The following is an 18,506-nucleotide window of genomic DNA, read 5'->3' on the forward strand; positions in this document are numbered from 1 at the left end:
CTCCCAAACAAGGATTGCTAGGATCCATCTTATTCAAACAAAAACAAAAATAAAAACATACAGACGCTCCAAGTAAAGCACATAAGATGTGACCGAATAAAAATATAGTTTCAATAGAAGAAACCTGATAAATTGTTGATGAAGAAGGGGATGCCTTGGGAAACCCCAAGTTTAGACGCTTGAGTCTTCTTGAAATATGCAGGGCTGAACCACGGGGGCATCCCCAAGCTTCGACTTTTCACTCTTCTTGATCATATATCATCCTCCTCTCTTGACCCTTGAAAACTTCCTTCACACCAAACTTCTCATCAACTTCATTAGAGGGGTTAGTACTCAAAAAACTTTAATCCACCTTGGTCCTGTAGTGACACATTGCAAGAACTCAATAAAACATTAGCTACAGCTCTCCACGTCTAGAAAGCCTTGCTTAAAGTCCACAAGAGACAATGCAAAAAACAGAGACAGAATCTGCCAAAACAGAACAGCCAGTAAAGACGAATTTTTAAGAGGTACTTCCGTTGCTCAAATCAGAAAACTCAAAACTAATGAAAGTTGCGTACATATCTGAGGAACACGCACGTAAATTGGCAGATTTTTCTGAGTTACCTACAGAGAACCCTGCCCAAATTCGTGACAGATAGAAATCTGTTTAAATCCAAATCTAGTATCAACCTTCGATTAGAGACTTTACTTGGAACAACAATGCAATAAAATAAAGATAAGGAGAGGTTGCTACAGTAGTAAAAACTTCCAAGACACAACAAAATAGTAGCAAAATAAAGACATGGGTTATCTCCCAAGAAGTGCTTTCTTTATAGCCATTAAGATGGGCTCAGTAATTTTAATGATGCACTCGCAAGAAATAAGAGTTGAAGCAAAAGAGAGCATCAAAAAGCAAATTCAAAACACATTTAATTCTAACCCACTTCCTATGCATAGGAATCTTGTACACAAATAAATTCATGAAGAACAAAGTGACAAGCATAAGAAGATAAAACAAGAGTAACTTCAAAATTTTCAGCGTATAGAGAGGTGTTTTAGTACCATGCAAATTTCTACAAGCATATTTTCCTCTCTCATAATAATTTTCAGTAGCTTCATGAACAAACTCAACAATATAACTATCACATAAAGCATGCTTTTCATGATCCATAAACACATAATTTTTATCAAGCTCAAAAATAGTGGGATTAAAACTTTCAAACCCACTTCTATCAATAATATAACATGATGATTGATCAATCTCAAGAGATATGTGACTCATAGATAAATTCAAGAACTCTCCAATCCCATTTTCATTAGTAGTACAATTAATATTATCAAGAAACATAGGACCATCATCTAGAGCTTTATCATAAACATTTGCCAAGCAAAATTCTTTAGTACCATGCATTTCGACATCAGGCACAAACAAAGCATTATCATAAGATTTATTAAAATAGCATGGATTATCATAGATAATAGTAGCATAATTATTCTCACAAGTTTTACTCATAGGAAATATTTCAAGAGAATCCACAGGAACATAACATTCAACCTCCTTTGGTAAGCATGGAGGACAATCAAATAGTGTAAGAGATAAAGAGTTACTCTCATTAGAAGGTTGGCATGGGTAGCTAATCCATTCTTCCTCCTTTTGTTCATCACTCTCCTCTTCTTTTTCATCCAATGAGCTTTCAGGTTCATCAATTTCCTCCTCTTTTTCATCCAATGTGCTTTCAGGTTCATCAATTTCTTCTTCCACAGGTTCCTGCAAATTGTGAGTGCACTCTTGTGCATTAATGAGTCTCTCTTTATAGTCAATGATATAAGGATTATCACTATAACTTTCTATGCAAAAAATTAAGGATAGAAGAGACATAATCTTTAAGGTCCTTACAAACAACACAAGTTTCATAATTCTTAACCATGAAGGATTCGATCTCAGAGGCTCCCATAAATAAAACAAATTGTTCTACCTCTTCGAACCCAAGATGAATATAGTTATTCCAATTGTAGTTCTTAATTAAAACTTCTTCACTAAAGCCACATTGAAATTTCAGATGTTTAGTATCCTCTTCAGAGCAACAATTTATATTATGGCGTTTAAGTAAGATTTTAGCAATTGTATTCAATGTTTCTATCATAGCACTCATTACTTTACCAGTTCTTGATTCTCTATAATTATTATAATATTCTATAAGCTCCAAGTAGGTTGTTGGTTCTCCCATAACAGCAGTTTTTAATTTTTAGGTTTTTCAAATTTTTATGGATTTTTGGGTATATGAGAAAAATAAAACAAAACAAAAAGGAACTAAGCAAAAGTAAACTAAGAAAAATAATACTAGACAGAAATAAACTAAGCACAAATAATCTAGACAAAAGTAAACTAAGCAAAACAAAATAAAATAAAATAAAAACAGAGAGAGAGGTAGAGTGTACTCCCCAGGTGAACTTATGAGTAGAGCTATGCCTCCCCGGCAACGGCGCCAGAAAATAGTCTTGATAACCCACAAGTATAGGGGATCGCAACAGTCTTCGAGGGAAGTAAAACCCGAATTTATTGATTCGACACAATGGGAGGTAAAGAATACTTATAAGCCTTAACAACTGAGTTGTCAATTCAGCTGCACCTGGAAAAGCACTAGTAACAGGGGTGATGTGAAAGCAGCAGTAATATGAGAGCAATAGTAACAGTAACACAACAGCAGTAACAGTAACACAGAGGCAATGGCACCAGAAAATAGTTGATACTACTTCCAATGACATATAGAATAAGTATATGATGATGAGAGATGGACCGGGGTTCCCAGCGATCTACACTAGTGGTAACTCTCCAATAACAAGTGACAAGTGTTGGGTGAACAAATTACAGTTGGGCAATTGATAGGATTGAAATAGCATTAAGATAGAACATCAAGATTATTAATCATGTAGGCATGTTTTCCATATATAGTCGTACGTGCTCGCAATGAGAAACTTGCACAACATCTTTTGTCCTACCAGCCGGTGGCAGCCGAGCCTCAAGGGAATCTACTGGCTATTAAGGTACTCCTTTTGATAGAGCACCAGAGAAAAGCATTAACACTTGGTGAAAACATGTGATCCTCATACCTACGCCTTCCCCTCCAGTTGTCCCAATTTCTGTCACTTTGGGGCCTTTGGTTCCGGACATAGACATGTGCATACAACTTGTAGATACAATCTATGCAATAATTATAGAGCTTAAATCTAAGATCATGCCACTCGGGCCCTAGTGACAAGCATTAAGCATAACAAGATTGCAGCAACAATAACTTCACAAACTTTATAGATAGACTAATCATAATGTATCATCCATCAGATCCCAACAAACACAACACCGATTACATCAGATGAATCTCAATCATGTAAGGCAGCTCATGAGATCATTGTATTGAAGTGCATGGGGGAGAGAATACCAACTAGCTACAGCTAGAACCCGTAGTCCATGGGGGAACTACTCACGGAGCATGATGGAGGGGGTGGCGTCGATGGAGATGGCTTCCGGGGGCACTTCCCCGTCGCGGCAGGGTGCCGGAACAGAGACTTCTGTCCCCCGAATTGGAGTTTCGCGGTGGCGGCGGCGCCCCTGGAGTCTTTCTGGAGTTTCGTCTATTCGTATCGAGGTTTTAGGTCGCGAGGGGTTAAATAGGCGAAGAGACGGCGCAAGGGGGCGCCTGGGGGGCCCACACCATAGGCTGGCGCGCCCCCCTTCCAGGCCGCGCCGCCTTGTGGTCTGGGGGCCCAGGCCTCCCCTCCGACTCTCCTTCGGTGTCCTGGTCCGTCTCGGTGAATTATGATGTTTGGTCTTCGTTTCGTCGAATTCCGAGAATATTGCCCGAACAGCCTTTCTGGAACCAAAAACAGCAGAAAACAGGAACTGGCACTGTGGCATCTTGTTAATAGGTTAGTTCCAGAAAATGCATGAAATCATCATAAAGTGCGAACAAAACATGTAAGTATTGTCATAAAACAAGCATGGAACATCAGAAATTATGGATACGTTGGAGACGTATCAGTTATTAAAGTAGTCTATTCCTCCTCCATGATGTAAAGTTGATAGTGTGTGCATCATGTAGTACTTAGCGTAGGTTATGATTGTAATCTCTTGTAGATTATGAAGTTAACTATTACTATGATAGTATTGATGCGATCTATTCCCCCTTTCATAGCTATTGTTGACAATGTGTATGCTATGTTAGTACTCGGTCTAAATTGCAACGGTCTATTATGCACTCTAGAGGTTACTTTAATATGAACTCCGGATATTGTTGAGCTTGTTTACTCCGGCTTGAGGTGTGCTTTTGTAGCCCTACACAATGAATGGTGTTTGTTATCCAACAAGAGAGTGTAGAAAGTAGCATTTATTTATTCAGTTATGTGATCAATGTTGAGAGTGTCCACTAGTGAAAGTATGATCCCTAGGCCTTGTTTCAAAGCATTGAAACACCGTTTCCAACAAGTTCTGTTACATGTTTGCTTGCTGCCATCTTTATTTCAGATTGCAATTACTACTTACAATCATCCATATTACTTGTATTTCACTATCTCTTCGCCGAACTAGTGCACCTATACATCTGACAAGTGTATTAGGTGTGTTGGGGACACAAGAGACTTCTTGTATCTTAATTGCAGGATTGCTTGAGAGGGATATCTTTGACCTCCACCTCCCTGAGTTCGATAAACCTTGGGTGATTCACTTAAGGGAAACTTGCTGCTGTTCTACAAACCTCTGCTCTTGGAGGCCCAACACTGTCTACAAGAATAGAAGCGTGCGTAGACATCATCCCTCAATGCATACGACGGGGAACTGCTACTCCCTGAAGCAGATAGAGAAGGCCCGCTGTGCCAAGGAGGCTGGCGGCGGCAACCAGCACAAGGATCGCACCAAGGACCAAGACCAGCACAAGGGAGATGGGTTCGGCCGCAGCACCGGCTCGCTCCATACCTTCACCGGAGTCGGCGATCGCCGGGACAGGAAGGTCCTCACAAGGGCGGTGGACGTACACGCAGTCGTCCTCGACATTCCTCGGTGGCTCAACTGGTCCGAGCAGAGCATCACATGGAGTCGCGAAGATCACGCCCCCCGCATCGAGTACCCCGGCCAAGTGGCGCTAGTCGTCAGGCCCAAGGTAGCCGACTAGTGGCTGCCGAAGGCACTGATGGATGGAGGGAGCTCCATTAACATCCTGTACTACGAGACCTTCTAGCGGCTTGGCATGCTAGACTCGCGCCTCGAGAACACCAAAGTCACGTTCCATGGCATCATCCCAAGGCGGAAGGCTTTCCCGATCGGCAAGGTCACGCTGCCGGTCACCTTCGGCACACCTGTGAACTACCACACCGATCGGATAACGTTCGAGGTGGTCAACTTCCGCAGCCCATACCACTGCGTGCTCGGTCGCCAGGCATTCGCCAGGTTCATGGTTGCGCCTCACTACGCCTACAACATGATGAAGATGCCCGGGCCCCGTGGCGTCATCACCGTCCGTGGCGACCCGGAGATGGCACTGGAATGTGAGGACAGCAGCGCCAAGCTCGCCGACGCCGTCATTGCTGAGGAACACGACAACATCGTCGAGCTCGCCAAGTACCCAGTCGACCGCAATGACCCCGCCATCCTGGAGAAGCCGACTGAGCTTGACTCGTCCGTAGCAACCTTCAAGCCTACAACCGGTACTCGCCAAGTAGATCTTGTAGAGAATGATTCGAGTAGGCAAGTTACCATTGGGACGGGCCTGTCCGCCCAATAGGAAAGCGCGCTCATCAAGTTCCTCCATGAGAATCGAGATATCTTTGCATGGAAACCGTCTGACATGCCGGGTGTCCCGAGAGAACTTGTTGAGCACAAATGACACGTCGACCCCACCGCACGCCCCATTAGGCAAGCGATCCGACCCGTGGGCGAAGAGCGTCGGCGCGCAATTGCCGAAGAGGTGAACCGGCTACTCGACGCCGGCTTCATCATAGAAATCAAACACCCCAAATGGCTGGCAAACCCAGTCTTGGTGCTGAAGAAGAACAAGACATGGCATGATGGCAAAAGAAGACCAGGAGAAGACGACGTTCATGTGGTGACCCTGCATACCACTGCATGTTGTAGTATGCCAGTCGTTGATATAACATTCACGAAGTACCATTCCACAAATATTACATCCCTCAGAGTAGTACAACAGAACATAGCAGGTCCATAACTCATTCATTTATTATTACAAGCATAATACACATATCGTCTCGGAGCTCCTCTTGGGTCCTAAGAGGGATACTCCTGGGTTCGAGGCGAACCAAACTTAACTTACAATATAGAAGTTTTACTAAGTTATACATTTATTCTCTCGAGCAGCTAAATATTAAGAGTTCGCGCTGCTCGGCTATTACTACTACTCGATGCTTCTAGGCTTGATCTCCTCCGGAAGCCTCCCCGGTTCCGTAGACTATAAGGTAGTCTACGCCTTCAATACCTCCAGAGAGGTCTGGTTCTTCATAGCCGATGATCTTGGCTCCTTCAGGATTGTCGTAGTCTTCCTCCAGACGATTCAGATAGTCTAAGCAAGAGATTTAAGAGTGGGATGAGTACGAGCGTACTCAACAAGTTCATTATAGATAAGAGGTGTTTAATGCACTAGCTACGATATTAGACCAGAAAGTCTAATACCAATGCAGGTTTTTATAAACATTTCTTCAAGAGATTGCTTTTATTTCAAAGAGCTATGTCCGTCAGCCTTCACCGGTTTACTAGAACTTCATGGAGCTCCTTTCCGGCCGCGTTCGCAGTTCCATATCCCGGAACAGGGAGTGACAGGTCACGGTTCTTTACACTCTGCAGAGGTGTGTTGCTTTACCCATAAGAGATCTTAACCTTGGTGCCAACCGAGCAGCTTTCCCGTCCACACTTCCTATGGTGTGAGGCCCGGTATAAGGTCTAGCCAATCATGTTCCTCCGCTACCTCGAACACCCACCCTCTGTTGCATGCCCCGACCCTGGGTCCACGCCGGTCCCATTATTCCCGTAGATTTCAGGGTGGACCCCGACCACGACGTCAATGCAGGGCTCTACCATACATTCCTACGCCGGTAGCTGCAACCCATCATAGACCACAATACCGTGGGGACTTAAGGCTTCCCCAGCCTACCGCTTGTTCTTCGGGCGACAAGTGTCTACGGACAATGCCGTGGGGACTTAAGGCTTCCCCAGCCTACCGCTCGCCCCCGACAGATACAAGTGTCTACGGTAAAGCGCATCCGTTGATGAACGAGAGGTGGAAACACTTTTGACTACTCCGTCCCACTCCGGATCTTATGGTTAACACGGGTATTACGGCACAAGAATCACTGACAACATTTGTTGTTTAATCCTAGATGGATATAAACCCTTGCAATGGAACCTCCACCATATCAACACAATCCATGGTTCCATTGCCAACCACATAGTCATATTCATAGTTATGAAAATAGTGGTTTTGGTTTTTTATGCAATAGTGGTAATCATAGTACTTTGCAAGTAATTTGATAAAGATACTCAAATGACATGAGCAAGTGATGAACTTGCCTGAACACTGCAAAGTTTTGCAGTTGGATGGTGTGGACTGACCCTTGTCCTCTGGTTCTGAAAAATAGCATCATTGTCCGATAAGGGCAATGGTTAAAGAAGCAATTATGCATGATTCCAGTTTTAAGGTTTGTTCCCCCCTTCCGATGACATTATTATTTCATGTAAGAGGTTAATACTAAGATTGATTTGGAGATACTCTATTTAAAGTAAAATTACAACCTTGAAATATTGTCAAGGTGTTTTTAAAGTCCAAATGTATTAATGGACTTATTTTCATTATTGAAAATAATATGTGTGATTTAAATGATTATTTAAATCATCAAATTAAGACTTATTCTTAGTTTCTTCAAAAATTCCCTTTGACATTTTATTTGGATAGAGAATTTTATGCTGATCAATTTTCATATTTTTAATTATTTTTTTAGAGCTTTTAAACATTTCTTATGAAATTTCAAAGTTTCTGTATTTAAATGATTTTTGTGAAATGACCATAATGCCCCTGGGCCCACCTGTCAGGGTGGCCCAGTGGGTTAGGTCGCACCCGAGCCACTCTATTGGCTCGGTCGGCCCACTCGCTCTCTCCTCTCTCCTCGCACCGAAACCCTAATCCCCTTCTCCTCTCTGGCGATTCCCTCGTCGCCGCCCCCTTCTCTGAATTCCTCCGGCCTACTCAGGCCGTCGCCGCCGGCAAGATCAGGTGGATCTGAACCGCCTTTCGACGGCGGACACGGTGGTCCGCGTCGATCTGGGATTCGTCCCCGCCACCGCGCGGCCCCAACTCGCCTGCAACCCTGGCCGCAAGGATTCATGGCGATGCGCCGCCCGCCGGCGCCCCTGATGCTGCGGTGTTGCCGCGCCTGGCCGTGGTGGTGCTGGGCGCGGCGGCGCTGCCATGGCCAGGCCTGGCCTGGCGCTGCCATGCCTCCGGTGTGTGCCGCCGTGGCTGCCATGGCCGCGTTTCTTCGCCCGCGTCACCTGTAAGTGCTCCTCGCCTCCCCTTCTCTGCTATCTGTGCTACCTCCTCCTATTCGTCTAGCTCCTCCGCTGGCTTGCTCTCCCTGTGGAGAAGCTAGCCGTGTAGATGTACTGCTGCGGCTATGCTCCTGTGGCCTTACTCGATTGCTGCTGTGCTTGTGCTGCAGCCTCCCTGTGCTTCTATTCTTGATGCTATTCTTGCCAGTTACTCCAGTATATTCATATATGTTGCCTGGCTTGATTGCAGTGTGCAATTCTTGCAAATTTGCAAGAGCCAGTTCCCTTGGGTGCTCTTCAGTGTGCTATAATTCATAGACATGCTCCCTTGAGCATGCTTGTGGGCTAGACAACACCATCCCTTGATGGTGTGCTACTGCATACAATTATATATCATGTATTTGATTGTCTGCTATGCCATTGTTCCTGTTCTGTGGCCATTTAATTTATATGATTAATGTGTTGGTGCTAGGCTTGGCTCTAGCATGCTCTGTCAAGCCCTGATCAAATGATCATCAGTTGCTTGGTGGATGGCTGCTGTTTCATGCTTGTGTCTAGCTGGTGCTCTCCTGGTGTCTATGTAATACACTGGCTTGTGTTGGTATACCTTTGTGTTTGCTCAAGCCTCTGCTACTGTCTGCAATGATCCATTGGATCATCTGCAAGACCTGGTGCATAGCTTACTTCTCTGTTTCATTTATCTGCGTAGCTTTGATTCATTAAGTAGATAAATGATGTGAAATGCTCTGCAGTGATGATCATATGAGTGGATTTGGTAAAGCTAGAGGGATGCCAATTATTATTGGGAATCCTAGCTCCATTTGAACCCTTCTGGGTAATGATATATGTGCTGGAAGTGTTGGCTGTGGGTTGAGGTGGCCTTGACAGCAATTGGTGCTGTCATGGTAGCTCCCCCTTTCTCTATGACTTGCTGTGGTGAATTGTTGCTTACTGGCCTGACCATATTTGGTTGCCAGATGCTTTTGATGTTGACAAACCTGGATAGACACATGATAGTCTATCATGTCTGATGGTGTAGTGGCCATAGGTGCTAAGTAAATCTGGCTAGCTAGATAGGATCAACCCTTGTTGGATTTCTTTGATTATGTCACTGGTTTGGCATAGCCAATGTTCCCAGGGTGCTTTCCTATTGGTTGTCCTCTTGCTTCCTTGCACCAATTTGGCTAGTAGCCAGATGATGACTCACATATAGGGTATCTACCCACTTTGCTTCCTGTGACTTGTGCAAATGATGAATTTGTATGAGCAAAACCCTGCTTGCTCATGATGTGTGGTATACCTCACTCCAGCTCCTAGAAATGGGTGTTGGTGTAGAGGGTGGCTTCTGGTTGGTTGATCTGCTTTAGTGATGAGCTGGTGCTTGTCCTGCTCCTCCTTGTGAGCTTGTGAAGCTTGATTTGGTTCTGTGGTGGATTTTGGACAGGTTGAACAGCTCTGACTGTTCTTCCTGTTCTTGCTGTTCTTGGTGTTCTTACCCTTTGGAGATTCTGCCGATGAGCTGCTAGGGTTTCTGGCTGTGGAAAGGTTTTATATGAACCTTTGTTGGCTCCTCTGGTCGACAGCTTGGCCTGGCACCAATTTGGTGACTCTCCTGGTTGTGTGTGTGTGCTGTTGTACATGCACAGTGCCTGGTGAGCAGACTGTGTGTGTGTGTAAGCCTGATGCTGTGCACTTGGTCTTGGAGAGGATCAGCTCGGCTGATCTTTGTTCATATCCTCTCTGTTTCATTTTTTGCTAACCTGCCAAGTGGCATTGCCACTTGGCATAATATTGTGTTGGTTTTGTATGTGTGCAGGTTTCAAGCAATTGATCAAGATGATCCTGAAGATGATCAAGTCCAAGATCAAATGAAGACTACTTTGTAGTATTTAGGATAGATTCATTCCTTTGTAATCTTTCTTTTTATTTTATTTTTTATTTTTTTCCAATTTGTGTAATGTGTTGTAATAATCCATATTACTATTCTGGATATTGTAAATGACATTGTATTGTGTGTGATTATCAATAAAGCTCCCATTTTCCTTAATGAGCTTTATATAATTGTTGTATTATTTATAATCTTGATTAATGCTAATTGTTTATTAACTTATCTCAAGTTTGAATTATGTGGTATCCATTTGATGTTTGAATTTGAAATTCAAATTCAAATTTGGTTTGAATTCAATCATACAACTTAATTTTGAATTCAATCATGCAACTTAAGATTGTGATGTATCTTCTCTTCTCTCTTCTCAAAACCCTAATCTAGTTATGTAGGAACAAGTTCATCGCACTCTCGAAACCCTAACCCTGTAGGATGTCGAGAGAGAAACCTGTCCCCCTTCAATGCAGTTTTGTTTTAAAAGCGCAAAATTTCCCCGTAATTTACGATGCAATGCACATCCCTTTCTAAAATCTACCCCTCGATCGTCTCTAAACCTAGAACATTACAGCCTTTCCCCCTTAAAGAAAACTTCGTCCCGAAGTTGTGGTTGTAATACCTGAAGAGTTCGGGGTATGTTTTCCTCAGGTCTTCCTCCTTTTCCCAGGTGGCTTCCCTCTCGGGATGATGCTTCCATTGTATCTTGCAGTATTTTATGGCTCGATTCCTGAGTTGTTTCCAGTTCTCCTCGAGAATCTTTGCTGGCTTCTCGATGTAGGTCAAGTCTGGTTGCAACTCGAGCTCTTCATGTGATACTGGCTCATCTGGGGTCTTCAAACACTTTCTAAGTTGCGACACATGGAATACGTTGTGAACCTGAGATAACCTTCCTGGTAGTTCCAATTCAAAGGCTAACCCTCGGTTTTGACTCAGAATCTTGAAAGGTCCGATGTACCTAGGGCTTAACTTTCCCTTTACTCCAAATCTCTGAAGTCCTTTCATCGGGCTCACCTTGAGATATACCATGTCTCCAACTTGTGGCTCCCATGTTCTTCTCTTTTGATCGGCGTAACTCTTTTGCCGACTTTGGGCTGTCTTCAACCTATCTCTGATAATGTCAATTATTTGTTGCTTTTCCTTGACATAATCAGGATTGAACTCTTTGCTTGCTCCGGCTTCATACCAACATATCGGTGATCTACACTTCCTTCCGTATAGAGCTTCGAATGGTGCCATCTTGATGCTGCTTTGATAGCTATTATTGTATGAAAACTCTGCTAGTGGCAAGTGCTCCTCCCATGATCCTCCGAAGTCTAGGGCACAAGCTCTAAGCATATCCTCTAGGATCTGGTTAGTTCTCTCCGTTTGTCCACCTGTCTGGGGATGATAGGCGGTACTATAGTCCAACTTGGATCCTAAAGCTTCGTGTAATTGCTTCCAAAATGCTGACGTGAACACGGATCCTCGATCCGACACGATCTTCTTGGGCACTCCATGTTTACTCACGATCTCTTTGATGTAAAGATCGATGAGTTTCTCTCCTTTATCTTGCTGGTTTACCGCTAAGAAGTGTGCACTTTTCGTCAACCTGTCCACGATTACCCATATCATGTCCTTCTTTTTATTGGTCATGGGTAGTCCGGTGATGAAATCCATTCCTATCTCCTCCCATTTCCATTCTGGAATGGGTAAAGGTTGTAACTTTCCTGCCGGACTCTGGTGTTCAGCCTTCACTCTTTGGCAGGTATGGCATTCCGCCACGTATTGTGCTATCTCTCTCTTCATGTTGTTCCACCAGAATAGCTCCTTTAGATCCATGTACATCTTTGTACTTCCCGGATGAATAGAATATGGTGTTTGATGGGCTTCCCGGAGTATTACTTCCTTGATTTCAGCAATGTCCGGAACACAAATCCTCTTCTGGAACCATAATGATCCCGATTCTCCGCGGTGAAATTCTGATGGTCTTCCTTCATCTATCCTTCTCATCTCCTCAACGATGAATGGATCGTCCAACTGACCCATCATTATCTCATTCTTCAAGTTAACATTTAGCTCATCGGTTACTTGTAAAGCCGATAGTCCTTCATGAGCTTCTTTCTCCCAAAGTTGTATCTGGGCTTGGCTTATTTCCTTCCTCAACTCCGGTGATAACTCTTGTTCTACTCCGCCAGTGCTCTTCCTACTCAAGGCATCTGCTACAACATTGGCCTTTCCTGGAGTATAATTGATGGTCAAATCATAATCCTTGATCAGTTCAAGCCATCTTTTCTGCCTCATATTGAGTTCCTTCTGAGTGAAGAAGTATTTGAGACTCTTATGATCCGTATAGAGCTCACACTTGGCTCCATAGAGAAAATCTCTCCAAGTTTTGAGTGCAAATACTACTGCTGCTAATTCTAAGTCATGTGTTGGATAATTCACTTCATGAGGTCTGAGTTGCCTCGATCCATAAGATATCACTTTCCGATCTTGCATAAGTACGCAACCCAATCCATGCTTGGATGCGTCACAGTACACGGTGTAATCCTTGCCAACTTCAGGAACTGCTAACACCGGTGCTGTGGTGAGTTTCTCCTTCAGAGTTTGAAAACTCTTCTCACACTCCTCTGACCACACGAATGGTGTGTTCTTTCTTAACAGCTTCGTCATTGGTCCTGCTATCTTGGAGAATCCTTCAATGAATCTCCGATAGTATCCTGCCATTCCTAGGAATCCTCGGATTTCCTTGACAGTCTTGGGTGCTTCCCATTCTAGAACTGCTGCTACCTTGCTCGGGTTAACAGCTATTCCATCCTTGCTAATGACATGACCAAGAAATTCCACTTGATCTAGCCAAAATTCACACTTGCTGAATTTGGCATAGAGTTGATGTTCTCTTAGTGTTTGCAACACTAACCTCAGATGTTCAGCATGTTCTGCTTTGTCTTTAGAATAGATCAAGATATCATCAATGAATACGATAACAAACTTGTCTAGATATGGCATGAAAATCTTATTCATGAGATTCATGAAAATTTCTGGGGCATTGGTTAATCCAAAAGGCACTACAAGGTATTCATGATGTCCATACCTTGAGACAAAGGCGGTTTTCGGAACGTCTTCCTTCTAGATCTTAATCTGATGATAACCGGACCTTAGATCAATTTTGGAAAAGACTCCCGCGCCTCTAACTTGATCAAATAGATCTTGTATTCTAGGAAGTGGATACTTGTTCTTGATTGTGACGTTATTCAAATTCCTGTAATCTCCGCACATCCTTCTACCTCCATCTCTTTTATCTACGAAGATCACAGGTGATCCCCATGGTGAAACACTCTCTTGTATAAATCCTTTCTGTTCCAAGTCATCCAATTGCTCCTAAGTTCCTTCAACTCTTTAGGCCCCATCTTATATGGTGCTTTAGCAATTGGAGCTGTTCCTGGAATTAGGTCGATAGTGAATTCTATCTCCCTATCTGGTGGCATTCCTGGTAATTCCTTAGGAAACACATCCTGGAATTCATTTACTATAGGTATATCTTCCAACTTCACCTCCTTCATGCTGTTCAGCTGTAGCTCAACTTCGATCTGTGTATGCTTGTCTCCTTGGTAGATCATTCTACTACCATCGGGGCTTTTCAAAGATACAGTCTTGTTCACACAGTCGATCAATGCTCCATTAGCTTCTAACCAGTTCATACCAAGAATGACATCAATGTCCTTCATCGGTAAAATGAACAGGTCTGCGTCGAATGCGCACTTATTGATCATGATGACTTGTTTTTGTTTGGTATGGGTTACTACTATCGTTCCCCCCGCAGAAAGTATGGTTATGGGTGTTTCTAACTTAGTGCAACTAATCCCATGTTTGATGATGAATTGCTGAGAAATGAATGATGTAGTTGCACCAGTATCAAAAAGTACTTTGCCAGGATGAGTGAGTATCTGGAGCGTACCTATCACTGCCTGATCGGAGTTGACCACCTCCTCCAGGCTGGTACAGTTCAATTTGCCGAAGGGTTTCCTGTTCTTCCAGTTCCCTCCGTTGTTTCCTCCTCGGCTTCCTCCTCCTCCTGACTGACCTCCTCCAGTATTTCTCTTGGGGCAGTCCTTCAGCATGTGCCCCTCCTGGCGACAACCAAAGCATATTATCCTTGGCTTCTTGCAATCCTTGGCAAAATGCCCTGGAAGTCCACAGCTTCGGCAAGTCACTTGATTTGCAGTCTGGAATGCTTGGTTCCTCCTGCTACTGTAGTAGTAGTAGTTGTTGTTGTTGTACCTTGGCTTGAAACTCAAGCTGGTATTGGGCTTACTGCTGACAAACCTCTTAGGCTCAAACTTGGCCTTTTTCGTCTTCTCTTCCAGCAGCTGTTTGAAGTCATCTTCAAGAGTGATGGCTGCATCCACCAACTCTTGGAATTCCGTCGCTCTCATCATTCGGAGCTGTACCTTGAACTGGGGACTTAACCCCCACAAGAACCTCTTCTTTTTCTTGTCCTCGGTGTTGACTTCTTCAACAGCGTACCGGGAAAACTTTGAAAACTCCCTGACATAAGTCAGGAAAGCTTTATCCTTCTGCTCGAGACTTTCAAATTCTCGACGCTTCAGTTCCACTATGCTTTCAGGGACATTGGATTCCCTGAACTTCCTTGCAAATTCCTCCCAGGTGAATACTTTTCCAGCCGGATAAACGGCTACGATGTTGTCCCACCATGATGCGGCAGGTCCACACAACAAGTGTGTAGCATAACGGACCTTCTCCAGGTCGTTGCAACCAATAGTATTGAGCTTTCGCTCAGTGTCCATAAGCCAGTCTTCCGCGTCCATTGGCTCGGGCGCGTATGCGAAAGATATAGGCTTGGTGTTCTGGAAGTCTGATAAGGTGACTCCCTGATTCTCGGGTCTCTCCACCCTGTTCTGTTGCAGCAGCTCCTGGAAGAATTTATTCTGCTGCTCCAACGTTACACGTTGTCTCTCTTCCACCATCTGCATGTACTGGACGAAATTCTGCTGCGTCATGGGTGGTGGTGGTGGTGGAAACTGATTCCTGGCTGCTTCGTTAGCCTCTTCCTTCTATTTCACCTCGCGCTCCATGCGTTGCGCTTCTGTCTCCTCTCCTACCGGTCCCGACATAACCCCCTAGTTCTGCAACACAAGATGATACTCATAATTACTCCATGCGCAAGTTTTCTGAGCTCAACTTTGTGCACAGAACTAGTCACGCAATGGAAATCAAGAAGCAAATCCGAATCATACAAAACATATACCATGTATATACATACTTAAGTGGTCTTATTACAATACTCAAGTCGATGTGAGTATGCAAAATCACTTATTAAAGTATATGTACAAATTTCTACAAATATTACACACTACAATACACGTGGTACTTGTGTATTGTAGTCTTGCTTCTGATGAGGTCTAAAACCCCGTGTGTGGCCCGATCTCGCGGATTGACTTCGAAACCAAGGGGGAAGATGGGAAAACGCGAGGAACACGAAGAACACGGCGATGAACACGAGGAACTCCGAGACTCACGCACACACACACCCCGATACACCCGATGCTTACCTCCGTGGCTCGATGGACCACGCCAATAGAATCACCCGGAAGAGGCACGCGGCAGAATTCCCGGTGAGAGATTGGGATTGGAGAAGAAGAGCTTGGTGAGGGAGAGAGAGTATCTTGTACTAGAATCTCACTCAACAAGTTCCAAATCAACAACCAAGGTGCCTTGATTACAGAGGGATGATACCCAAGGGAGACTAAGCTCAAATTTAGGTTTGAGTTCAAAACAAGTCTAAAGAGCTAAAGGGGCGTCCTGGGGGTATTTATAGTCTTACAAGGCGTCATGGGCCGAAAAGGTAAGTTCGGGCCGAAATTATAACTTAAGTCGTGCAGGCCGGTCAGGAGGCCGGTCAGACCGGGCCTGTGACCGGGCTGGCCGGTCAGGGGGCCGGTCGACCGGGCCTGTGACCGGGCAGTCCGGTTTCAGACCGGGCCTGGGACCGGGCGGCGACCGGACGAGGCTCCAAGTCCCCTGGATGGCGCCGGATGTCACGAGCGCAAATCCCGGTTGCTGACCGGGCGGTCCGGTCAGGAGGCCGGTCAGACCGGGCTGTGGACCGGGTGATCCGGTCAGGGAGCCGGTCGACCGGGTTCTGGACCGGCCGTCCGTCTTCTCTTCCTTGCGCTCTTCGGGCGACTTCCTGTCCAGCTCCATGTCCATCTTCATGTCCATCTGCTCCTCTCCTCCCTTTGACCATGGCGTATCCTCCTCTTGGTGACCTTGATGCTCCTTGTACCTAATGACACATAACACGTCGGCATGAGGTAGCAATCCATCCAAAGGTGTACCAAGATCAAGGGTGGTGAGGAGCGAGTTCACCTCATCATGTAGTGCTTTGACTCGGGCTCGTGTCATCGGTCCACTTGGGGGACTTGCTGGTCTTGGTGTGGAGGTGACCGAAGGCCACCCCGCATCATCTCCCCCCCCTTGGGAAAGAGTCGTCCTCGACTCTTGTTCCTCTCCATCTTCATGATATGGCGACAAGTCCGCAACGTTGAAGGTGTTGCTCACCAAGTACTTGGAGGTGGGAATGTCGATGACGTAAGCGTTGTTGTTGATGCGTTTGAGAACCTTGAAGGGGCCATCTCCCCTTGGCTTGAGCTTGGAGTTGCGCTCACGAGGGAACCGTTCCTTCCGGAGGTGGATCCAAACGAGGTCTCCTTCTTGAAATATCCTTTCCTTCTTCTTGGCGTTGAGGCGGGTAGCTTGACGAAGCACATGTTCTTGTATGGTTGCCCTTGTCTCTTCATGTAGTTTCTTCACGTCGGCGGCGCGCTTGGCGAAGTCCATGTTCGTCCGCTCATGAAGGGGAAGTGGTAGTATGTCGAGAGGCGTGAGCGGCTCGAACCCGTAGACGACCATGAATGGGCTCCTTGATGTAGTCGAGTGCTTGGCGCGGTTGTAGGCGAACTCCGCGTGTGGGATGCATTCCTCCCATGACTTCAAGTTTTTCTTCACGAGGATGCGTAGGAGGGTGGAGAGGCTTCGATTGACCACTTCCGTTTGGCCGTCCGTTTGCGGGTGCGATGATGATGAGAATAAGAGCTTCACTCCAAACTTTGCCATGAGCGTCTTCCAAAGATAACTCATGAACTTGACGTCTCGATCCGACACAATGCTTTGTGGTACTCCATGTAGGCGAACGATTTCCCTGAAAAACAATGAAGCAATGTGTGAAGCATCGTCGCTCTTATGGCAAGGGATGAAATGAGCCATCTTAGAGAATCTATCTACTACCACGAATATAGAATCATGACCATACTTAGTGCGAGGCAAGCCTAAAACGAAATCCATGCTAATATCGGTCCATGGTGCATGTGGAATAGGCAATGGGGTATAAAGACCATAGGGGTTGGAGGTAGACTTAGCTTGTAAGCATGTGGTGCACCGGCGGCAAAGGCGTTCGACGTCGCGGTACATTCTCGGCCAATAGTAGTGGGTTGAGAGCATGGCATATGTCTTCTCTCGACCAAAGTGACCCATAAGACCTCCTCCATGAGACTCTTGCAAAAGCAATTTTCGAAGCGAAGACTCGGGAATGCAAATCTTGTTAGCTTTGAACAAATAGCCATCATGCAAATAGAAATCATCCACTCCCCGCTCAACGGAGCACTTCTCAAAAATGGGAGCAAAGAAAGAATCGGAAGGATAGAGTTCTTTGATCTCTTCAAGTCCCAAAACATGAAAATCCAAACGAGTTAGCAAAAGGGTGTTTTTGCGGGAAAGAGCATCCGCCACAACATTGTCCTTGCCCTTCTTGTATTTTATCACATATGGGAAGGACTCAATGAACTCGACCCATTTTGCATGTCGTTTGTTCAAGTTGTGTTGGCTTTTCAAATATTTCAAGGACTCATGGTCGGAATGAATGATAAACTCTTTTGGCCAAAGATAATGTTGCCAAACTTCAAGAACACGAACCAAAGCGTAGAGCTCCTTGTCATATATAGGATAGTTGAGGCGTGCGCCATCCAACTTCTCACTATAGTATGCCACGGGTTTGCCCTCTTGCATAAGAACACCACCGATACCAAGCCCACTTGCATCACA

General features: G+C 45.0%; 1 protein-coding gene across 1 annotated transcript in view; it reads left to right on the top strand.

Annotated features, from left to right (window-relative positions):
* The first annotated feature begins 4,793 nt into the window (after positions 1-4,793).
* Positions 4,794-18,506, top strand: part of LOC127330988 (uncharacterized) — a 38,819-nt gene continuing 25,106 nt past the window's right edge. Inside the window, exons 1-2 of the mRNA XM_051357076.1 lie at positions 4,794-5,003; positions 5,211-5,590. Coding sequence (XP_051213036.1) covers positions 4,794-5,003; positions 5,211-5,590 — 590 coding nt within the window. The remainder of the gene's footprint in view (positions 5,004-5,210; positions 5,591-18,506) is intronic.

Source organism: Lolium perenne, chromosome 1 (assembly GCF_019359855.2).
Source record: "Lolium perenne isolate Kyuss_39 chromosome 1, Kyuss_2.0, whole genome shotgun sequence".
Lineage (NCBI taxonomy): Eukaryota > Viridiplantae > Streptophyta > Magnoliopsida > Poales > Poaceae > Lolium > Lolium perenne.